At 35.2% G+C, this 10629-nt stretch overlaps 1 protein-coding gene across 1 annotated transcript; it reads right to left on the bottom strand.

The window, feature by feature from the left end:
• Nucleotides 1–136: 136 nt before the first annotated feature.
• LOC137388636 (ubiquitin-conjugating enzyme E2 2-like) lies at nt 137–9188 on the bottom strand. Its single transcript, XM_068075112.1, has 6 exons — nt 8951–9188; nt 7351–7417; nt 4385–4416; nt 3949–4026; nt 2781–2886; nt 137–696 (listed from the first exon to the last, which is right to left on the bottom strand). The coding sequence occupies exons 1-6, from the start codon at nt 8972–8974 to the stop codon at nt 557–559; spliced, it is 447 nt and encodes a 148-aa protein (XP_067931213.1). The 5' UTR covers nt 8975–9188; the 3' UTR covers nt 137–556.
• Between the last annotated feature and the right edge of the window lie 1441 nt (nt 9189–10629).

Raw genomic sequence — 10629 nt, 5'->3', positions numbered from 1 at the left:
CCAAGCTGGATGATCTCTAGTCTAATGTATTCTGGCGTGTTACAAATAGATGCACAAATTAGCTAAATATATCTTCTTTCATGACAGATGGTGGATGTAACGTGTGACGGAACGTAAGAAGTGGAGTAAGTATGGTTTCCATGTAAAATATATCTATTGTCAAATACCAGTGTCGAGAACAAGGATTTAGTTTATGATGAAGCAAAATCGCCGATGATATAAAATTGCACAGGCATGTCTAGTATACGTGGCCATACAGCACAAAATCAATTGGACTAAAAATAACCTGGTTTTTAGGATTTGGAAAATAACAATTCCACGCAATACTACATTTAGTACAAAACATTTGTTAAACATGAAATGTTTGATTCTTTTGAAGAAATGCACTAATTATACTACAGCAACCATTTCTCTTCTAGTCACCATTTAACCCTGGCAACCGCCATTAGAAGAGTTGTGTTGTGATTGGTCTCCTATTAGATGGCGCTATCCAATGATACAGAAAGCAAACACCCCAATAGTTCTATTACTAATTCAAGTATAAATTGGAAAGATGTTACATCGCATACTTCTTTGTCCAATCGCCTGCTATCTCAGTATATCGTTTCCTGTCATTTTTGTAGATTCGTGCGATTTCTGGTACAAGGGGATCATCTGGATTAGGATCAGTTAATAGCGAGCATATAGATAGTAACACTGCAAACAAACGAGCATTACATTATGGAACAGATATTTTCAAAACTTGAAGCTACCTTCAAGTACCCTCTACTTGAAAGGAACTTTAATGTGATTAAAAGTACTATCTAGCGAATGGTTTGCATGTGAACCTCATTGTAAACCATCGGAGAATTGAAAATAAATATAGTCGCACCTCTATTTAAGAATCTTTCTGCGTAATAGAATATTCAGCCTAAAACACAAAACATCAGCGAATATTTGACTACACCGATCGTAATTTTCAACACGCAAAATTCGAAGCCTCTTAAAGCATTACTAAATTCTTAAGTAAAAACAAAGAAAATATTCAAAATAGAAAATAACAAAAATATATAATTTAAGACTTAGTATAAATTAGAGAATCATTCTCTACATTTAAAGCGAAGCCTACACCTACATTGGCCCGCCGCAAGGGTAAAATAATAACTTTTATTATTACATTAATTTTTTCACATACAACTTAACATGTAACATAAATTTACATAATTCACTTGTTTTTAACACTGATGGAATACTTACAGTATCTATTAAGAGGTTATCATGTTCAATCCTGATAACTGCTATACTGCGCATGAGAACACAACCCCAACCTTTTTAATTTAAAACCAGAAACCTGTGAGTTCAATGCGCTGTGAGAGATTGCTAGGTGTAACAACATGCGGAATATCAAAATAACTGTTATAGAATAGATTTACTAAACTATAGTGTATTCTTACAGAAATGCTTCCTCGAATATACCACGGCTTTCACATATGAAACAGATGGTGGACTAAATAATCTGTGTATGTAGAGGTTATTTAACATATCGGTTGATCAACAACCTTCTATTCAAAACCTTGGTGACTTAGTGAAGAAAAAACAACCTAGTGTGTGAGTTAGAGAAAGGACATTCAGTTGTATCGAAATTAGCCAAGTCTCGCAGGAAAGGGAACCACACAATTCTATTGCGGCAAGAACTGTTAATGACTAGCAACAAATAAATTCAGAGGGATTTGAACTTGGTACGCTAGAACTACCACCTATGCTAATCGATTGCCTTGTGACAGTTTCCACAAATGGTGCAGTTAGTTATAACACCTGACAATCTCTCACAGCGCACTGAGCCTACAGGTTTCTGGTTTTAAATAAAAAGAGGTTGTTAAGGTGTTGTGTTCTCATGCGCAGTATGATTGATGTCAGATTGAACTAGAGCAATCTTGAGTTAAGCCAAAGCGAGTTCACTTACCACAAACCTACTGCTGGCATTAGCTAAATTCAAATCGGCCATTTTAGGGCTGACCCAAAAATTCTGACACCAAAGAATGACTTGGCAGCTCTGTCAAACTTCCATGCAATTGCTATAGCTTTCCGATACAAATAGGATGCAGCCCTCCGTCTATCAACTTTACTGGGAACAAACTATTCTATAATTGGGCATATAGGGAAAAAGATCCTGAAGAAATATCAAGCTAATTTGTGGGGAATCGACAGACATTGCAAATGACGCTGTGTAGAGAGATAATACATTATCAGTGGTATTAGGAGTGCTCGTTATTTGCGCCTGCCATGTTTTCATGGTCAGTTAGCCAGGCATCAGCGAGTGTACTTTAAAATTAAACCTAAAACACAAAAAAGGTAGTTTGATCTGTAATAAAAACTCGGCCGATCCAAAAAAATATAACATGTCCATAATAAAAGTAGGTTTAAAAATTTGAAAGGAATACTAGAAAATAGTTAGTAGCAAGGCCGATACTAGTACTAGCCTTTCGCAATGCCCCGCTTGGTCTTTCTACCTTTTTCTACGAGAAGTATAGTCGGCCCCGTATCAAATATAGATGCTCGCTACTTTACACTTTTGTTTCGACTGGGCTTAATCGTCTAGTTGTAATCTGATCATGTGACCCATATTTCCTGCCAAACAGCTCGAATAATTTCTGCAGCTTTTTTCGATTATCACAGGTGACCAACAGGTTCATCATGTTAATCAGACAATGATATGTACTTCTTCGAGCTAAGGTTAAAAAATTAAACGAATTTTCACGGTAGGTTATAAGATATCAGTTCTGAAATATGGACAAACTAACCTTTTGAGATGGTAAGGGCAGGCGACCATTGTGATCGTAATATGTCTAAACAAATACTTCCATTGCTGTTTATATTTGGATGATAGATTCTTGTAGTGAATGTCACCTAAAGAAAACAAATCACAGACTAATTGATAAACAAAGAACTAGCTGCAGAGAAGGCACTCAAAGCGTCTGTAAATTTCTACAGGGAATACAATTAAGCTAGCATCTGGCTTGAATGGATTTAGAACAGCATGGGAACTACTGCGAAGTGAGCAGTATAAAGAGGTGGTTACACCAGCCGAGTGTTGAGGGTATCAATGTTTAGACAGCGGTGTTAATAAGTATTCAGGCCAACCACACTCGTAAAATAAGCTTGTAAGATTTAGTTACAGGTAAGTATTAGACTTTGAATAAAGGCTGAGTAAGGTATATCGAACAATAACAATAGCGATAGTTTCTACTATCTGATCGAGTATGACAGTTGCGGTAATAATATTTTGTGAGTTGAATAAACGTTGATATAGCATGATTGTATTTTTAAGCAGCTTTACTACTTGCTGCTAAAATTGGGCATATTTACAATAATAATTACTCAATAGCAACTGAATACAATCAGAAGTTGACCAACCATGTTTTACATAATCACAATTACCTTAGCTTATAGAGTATGGAACTTCCATCATTTTTTTCACTGCTCATTCTAACAAATGTGCCTACAACCTAAACTTATAGTTTGCCAAGTTGGATTGGTTTTTCATGCTTATAGTATCTAGTACTTTATTTCATCGTTTAGTGATTTCAAGGCATTTTTTTATTTTTTTCTTTTACGTTTTCTCATAAAAAGTTTCTTTGCTTGTACACAGCTACATTATGTTAATATAGAAATGTAGTTTGAGCTGCCTTCTTCCTGAATAAAAAAAACCGAATTACTAAAAAAATAATAGAAAAGGAGAATTACAGGCAATTTCGTAACACTGAGTCCATCACTTGTGAGCAGCCAATTGATTAATTGGACTTGCGCGCAATAGGGTTGTTTAATTGGGCCTGAAACGGTTAACTATGAAGACAACTGCCAAAACCATCCTTATTGAGGAAATACCTAATAGCTAAATATGAACACAGAAATGTGTAACACAACGATAACTTCATGAAGGTAGGACAAAAACAAACTAAAGTTTCCTACCTTTGGAGGTTTAAATGGATAGTCTGTAGGAAATTGAATGTTTAAAAAGAAAACTCCGTTTTGATATGGGCTCTCAGGCTACAAATAGAAGATATGGATTGAGAGAGTCAAGGAAAGGACAAGTGTATAGCACTATGCTACCGCGATTTGTATGTGAAAATGGTGCATAATATTGTACACAGATGATATATAAGCTCTAAGCTTCATACGTTGAATATTCTTGTAACAACACAAATGGCCAATATATGAAAGTGGACATAACAATGACAAATGAATTTTTTGGGTAATGATGAAAGAGACATGGTTAATTCCCTTGATAAGCGGATGCAAGAACTTGACAAAGACAAGAAGTTAAGTAGATAATGAATAGGAGGAATAGAGCTTTCTCAAACAGATAAGGGTAGACAATTTCACAAGCAACTAAAATAATACTTACCGGACCCATTATTGTAGCTTGCCAATGAAACACTACAAAAGAGGCAGCAAAGACTCAACAGCAAAACAATAGAAATTTGCAAGCGCTGCCTAGAAGGTACACAAAAGCAGTGACGATATACCTGTACTATAGATACATGTACTTTACGATTTTTGAAAAAAGCTAAACATGAAAGGCCCTCCACTATGCATTCATATATATTTGTGACATGAGCTCACTTGTAAACCTTCATGCTGCACAACCTGACAGTCCCATGGACAGCAGTGTTTTTGACCATGTTGAGTGATTTAGCATAAAAAGTGGGTAACAGGACAATGAGTGGCAAAACAATGGGTGGCAGGACAGTGGCTGGCAGGATAGTGGGTGGAAGGACAGTGGGTGGCAGGACAGTGGGTAGCAGAACAGTTGGTGGCAGGATAGTGGGGGCAGGGTAGTGGGTGGCAGGACAGTGGGTGGCAGGACAGTGGGCAGCAAAGTTAAATTTACTTTTTGCTATAAGTATATTCTTGAATAAAATATTTCTCAAAGTTTGTGTGTGTATTCGTGTATCTGTCGTCGTTGTGCGTGTCCAGCTATAGCTATTAGTATATAGACGCTAATTATTTTAGCATTGCGACCACGCATTACGATGCCTCTGTTAAAAAATATTTTGGGACCTAGTAAGTATATGCAGCACGATGCTTTTTCATCTTTTTTTAGTTAGGGCTAATTTGTACCGCCTCACGATATCTACAATAATCTATCTCGAACTTAGAATTTGGCGATTTGTGTACTGATTATATACGTTATTAAAAGATGTACGTTGATCGCCATGGCGAGGTCAGGGTTATCCGTTACAGTTAAAAACCGTTTCGCAAACAGATAAATGATAAAATTTTAGTTCAAAGTTTACTACAATACGTACTAAAACTATCTCAAAGTATGTGTTTAGTAAGTTAGCTAAATTCATTTAAGCTAGTTTAAAGGTTGACTTGCAACAAAATTCACATTACAGTTATTTGGTATCAAAAGATTAACCATGTCTTACTCTGCTGTGTTGTAGGTGCAAAATATGTGGAAATGTGATTACAAGCTCAAAAACGAACAGTTAATCGCTGCCATCACGAAACCGCCGTAGATCGGAATCAGTTTATTTCTCTGATGTAGTCATTTCATTTGATTATTGTTTCACGTGATCATGTTCTCACGTGAATTGAAAAGCCAATAAAAGGCTCAATATAAAACTCCTCATAGCATTAGTTTATGACAAACACTTCGGATTTTACCGAAGACCCCGTATCAAATATAGATGCTCGCTACTTTACCGTTTTGTTTCGGCTTGGTCTAATCATCTTGCCAAAAAAGCACAAATAATTTCTGAAGCATTTTTCGATTATCACAGGTGACCAACAAGCTCGTCATGTTTATCAGACACTAATATGTACTTCTTCGAGCTAAGGTTGAAAAATTAAACGAATTTTCACAGTAGGTTATAAGATATCAGTGCTGAAAGTGACAGCATTACAATGACGATGAAATAGACACGCAAGAACAATAAACATGGTTTTATTGAATGCGTGAAGTATATTCGTGAAAATATTTCGACGAATGAGGTTGCACGAAAGTGTAAACAAAAGCAATCTCGATTATCTACGTCCCATTTGAGTCGTTTTGGAAAAAGATTCTAATCTACGGCGGTTTTGTGATTGCGGCTATTAACTGTTTTTGAGCTTTTAAGAGCTTGTAATCACATTTCTACATATTTTGCACCTACCACACAGCAGAGTAAGACATGGTGAATCTTTCATACCAAATAACTGTAATGTGAATTTTGTTGCAAGTAAACCTTTAAGCGTTTATGTTACACGTCTGTCTCGAAAGTAAGACCTCTGCACGTAGTACATTGTAATGTTATATTATCTTGCAGATCATAATCACAAGATGCACTAAAGTCATTGTAGGTACCTACGGTTACTAAGGTTAACATATTGTTTTGTTACTATTTTTTATGATTTTGATGATTTTTACCAGGAGATTGTTGTAGATAATTAGTATAGGTTTCTACACCACTCTATGTATGTCTATAGCCTACGATATTGAAAATTGGCATGCCAATTTTTGCATGCCAACACTGAGGCAAACTAAAACCATATAATTGTAAACTAAATAATTTTTCACTGTAATCGTTGAAAACAGACTATTTTTAGCCATTACTTGCTAGTGATTTAACATTTACATTTAAACACCTTTAAATTTTTATTTTTCCTCCTAAATTATTTCAATGAAACACTTCTTTCAAGTTATGAAGTTTTAAAGTTACAGTTGTTTGCCAAAGTTTGAAAAATTTTACAGTTGTTTTATTTATTTTTAAATCAGTTGTCCTGCACAAAACCTTTTTCTCATGATATGAAGTTTGAAAGTTATAGTTGTTTGAAAACCTTTAAAGTTTCTTTATTTTCTCTCTTAATTTATTTCAACTACACAAAACACTTTTCTCATGATATGTAAGTTGAAAGTTAAAACGGCAAATGTTATTATATGTTAAATACTAATAAATTTTCTGTCCAAAGTCTCGTTTATTACCCAGGCAACACCGGGTAGTACAGCTAGTTCTTGAATAAAATTGGCCATACATAGGAAAGAAAAAACAACGAGTTTTTCCAGGCTATAGTCCGACTCCTTCTTTTGGTAAATACATCCATCTTTTAGAGTGTTCAATTGTTTAATAGGTAGAATCAAAACAGAGCAGACAATCCCCAAAACATAAAATAGACAGTAGGCGGTCTCTTCAGTACAACAATTGGCGAAACTGAAAGTGGATTCAACCTAAGTTTTTAAAAAGATCGACGGAAAGCAGCTTGACTATTACAACACCATCTTGGAGACAAAATGCTAAGGAAACAAATAGTTTACCATGAGTGAGTAAGATCATTATGTCTATTAATATTCTACACCATAGACATAGACAGCTATGATCAAATACATACTGTCGGTTTCTTCGACTGGCCCTGCAGAACATTGAGCTGGTGGGTCTCGCCCCAAGTCTTGTAGTTCCTAGAAATGCAAGTGAGTGCTGGTGAAACGTTTAGTAAAATGCATGGGTCACAACAAATTTATAGATGTGAATTGGTTTAACACGAGATAAGAAGTACGTAACAAATCTCTTACTACAATATGCAAAAAAAAATATATATATATATATATTTAATACTATTTGAGAAAATAATTGAAGATAAATTTCCCTCCTTTCATGATGATGCAAGGTGCACTCAAGTTGAGGAGGAAGTTCTTTTGGGATTCCCCTTCCCCCCACAGTTAATCCTAGCTGATACGCGAATTGAACGATAATATGACTAGTCCGTATTGCAAAACATACTTTGAGCAGGAAACAGTAAGACTGAACAGAAAAATATCAATGTATTTATATTTGTCAAGTGACAAATCTTGATTTTGGAAGGCTAGAAAAGAGATGACAACTCATATTAGTTTGATCAAATATTGCAGAAATTATGACTAATTAACACACCAGTAACAGAGAAGCTACCGCTTAAATGCCAATTAGCATTGAGCTAACAAATGAGAGCCCTGATATATTTAGTGGAAGCTAGCTGTAAATAACAAAGCTAAGCATACAACAAACCACAAGATTCAGTAACAAACCACAAGATTCAGTAACAAACCACAAGATTCAGTAAAAAACAAAACATTGATTTTCGATTAAATAGCAACCAGTGCTTGTGAATTATTTAATGTTAGCATTATTGAATGAAGCTTCAACATGTCTACAATATTACTTGTATAAACTCTATGACAAACTCCTAACAAGTTGCTACTAGTGTTATCATTATAATTCTATTTAATAGCTGATGGCCATTCAAGAAATTGTTTAACCATTTGATCTATGGTATAAGTAAATAAAGTATTAAGAGCAAATAAGAGTTCCATAAAAGGTAGAATAACAGAAAATAATGATATGAGCACATTTACTAAATCTTTGGCCTTGTAATGTAGGTAGCAGCAAACAATAAATAGTTATAGCTAAATCATTGGACATAAAATGAAATTTCATGACACGCTCCTAATGAATGTGAATCAACCACTTAGGTATATATTTAGTTTTCTATTAATAGATTAAAATGAACCAATTTGTTAACAGACTTGGACATTTACATTGTCCATACCTATGAGTCTAGCATCAGTTGCAAGATGCTTCGTCAAGCACGAAACGTAGTTCATTCACAACTCGAAACTGTTTGCAATAAAATCAGCTACATATTTAAAAATCCTTAAAAAGTATATGGTTGATTGCAGTACTTATTTTCAAAAAAAAATAAACGTTACAGGCGCATGGTCAATAAGATGTTTAGTAGCTTGCGCAGCCTTTTGAACAATTTTTAGGTGCGTGACAAGCCCAGACTCAAGCATTCAGTAATAGCTGAGCATGTAACATATTTTAGTTCATCATGTTCAACGTTTTACAAAAAAAAGCATTATGGCAGTATTGTCAGAGACACCAGTTATGTACCATCAAAATAGAACATTACAAAGATAGTTGTTAAGAGAAGCGAGAGACTGGTATCTACTCACCTTGGATATTCTTTTTAGTGCCATAATATTGTAATGATAATATTTATGACTATAACCTGAGATAAGGTAATGCTACTTATTATAGTGATATAACCGGTTGTCGACTGAATGTTTTACTCTGTTTGGATTTAGCAAGGGCTCCAGCCTGGTAACAACGCTTGAATTCCTAATATTGTCCAGATTTCCTTGAATTACGTCGGTCGTAAGAATCGAATGTCAAATGCGGGATAGCTAGAGACGATGCGGAACGCATTTAGCCCAAAACGACGGTGGTGAAAAATGGTTAGAAAGTTGAGTGCAGCAAATTTTGTAATAAAAGGATAAAAAAGACGACAACTCCAAATTTTGCCTTTTATCTTAAATAACAAGTGATGACTCCGAAATGTACAAGTGCGGATGATAGACATAATAAACCCTTACTTATTACACTTATATCTATGGTGGGGATCAAGTGATCTACTCTAAACTGCTCTTGCCAAGTGCAGATCAATAAAAAACCTGGTTACAGTTCTAGCGAGCAAGGTTTAAAAATATTAGCGAGACAAGTTCATTCCGCTCTATTTGTATTTAGATCTTGTACATAACGTATACAGTACTGTACCTATTTTAATTCGCTAATTTTTTGGCTAGCTGTCGGCTGTCGCAAAGAACCATTTAAGTCGTTTACTCTTTTTTTACTTTTTTTGTTACGTTAGTCATCATCATTTTTATGCAGTATAAAATAATGATGACTAACGATGATTGCATATTTTTATGCGGGTGCCAGAAATTACGCCTACAAGTGATTTTGCCTACAGGAGATTACGCCTACAAGTGATTTTGCCTACAGGAGATTACGTCTACAAGTGATTTTGCCTACAGGAGATTACGTCTACAAGCTGATAGACTATGCCTATATGGCGCCTTACAGTGCCTCGCCTTGCGCGTTCACAACTCGAGTTGTACAACTCGAGTTGCACAACTCGAGTTGTGAACACGCAACGCGACTTTTCAAAAGTAAGGTGCAATATATCGGTATTACGGTAGCATAACCGTAGATCTAGTTATATTAACAATGGTACATCAATAGGCACCCGTTAGCTAATAGAAATTAAACTGTATGTACTGTAAAACTAGAGCTAATAGCGAATTATTAGAATTATACTGTGCCGAGTTTGCAACTCGAGTTGTACAACTCGAGTTGTGCAACTCGAGTTGTACAACTCGAGTTTGTAAATATAACTCGAGTTGTGCAACTCGAGTTGCACAACTCGAGTTGTGTAACTCGAGTTGCAAACTCGGCACAGTATAATTCTAATAATTCGCTATTAGCTTTAGTTTTACAGTAGGGGAAGTGGGGGTATAACGGGATACTTAATATCAACACACAAAATTTTCACTTTCTCGTATCCTGAGACAAGTAATAGATGTTTTAATGCAAGCTGGTCTATGTCTATTTTATATACTCAAAGCCTCATTGCAGTTGTTGATTATGATATTGAAAATTTTTGGGGTTTTATAAATTAATCCAATTTCCCGTTTTACCCCAACAGTGTGGGTAAAACGGTACGCTACACTAATATCAGTAGAAAAATATGGATAATTCGAACTCATGCTTTTATTAAGTATTATTCCTTCTAATAATTCAAAAAGAACCAAGTAAATTACATAGCTTTAGAAATAATATATTGTGAGCCCAA

The sequence above is a fragment of the Watersipora subatra genome, chromosome 2 (assembly GCF_963576615.1).
Source record: "Watersipora subatra chromosome 2, tzWatSuba1.1, whole genome shotgun sequence".
Classification (NCBI taxonomy): domain Eukaryota; kingdom Metazoa; phylum Bryozoa; class Gymnolaemata; order Cheilostomatida; family Watersiporidae; genus Watersipora; species Watersipora subatra.
Note: the sequence above shows the minus strand (reverse complement) of the source record. Positions and strands in the feature narration are given on the sequence as shown.

Excerpts from the sequence above, each read along its gene's own strand:
- LOC137388636 (XM_068075112.1), bottom strand. The coding sequence starts at position 8,974 with ATGGCACTAAAAAGAATATCCAAG. Across the intron at positions 7,418-8,950 it reads CACTAAAAAGAATATCCAAG|GAACTACAAGACTTGGGGCG; the intron begins GTGAGTAGATAC and ends TTGCATTTCTAG. Across the intron at positions 2,887-3,948 it reads ATCCATTTAAACCTCCAAAG|GTGACATTCACTACAAGAAT; the intron begins GTAGGAAACTTT and ends TGTTTTCTTTAG.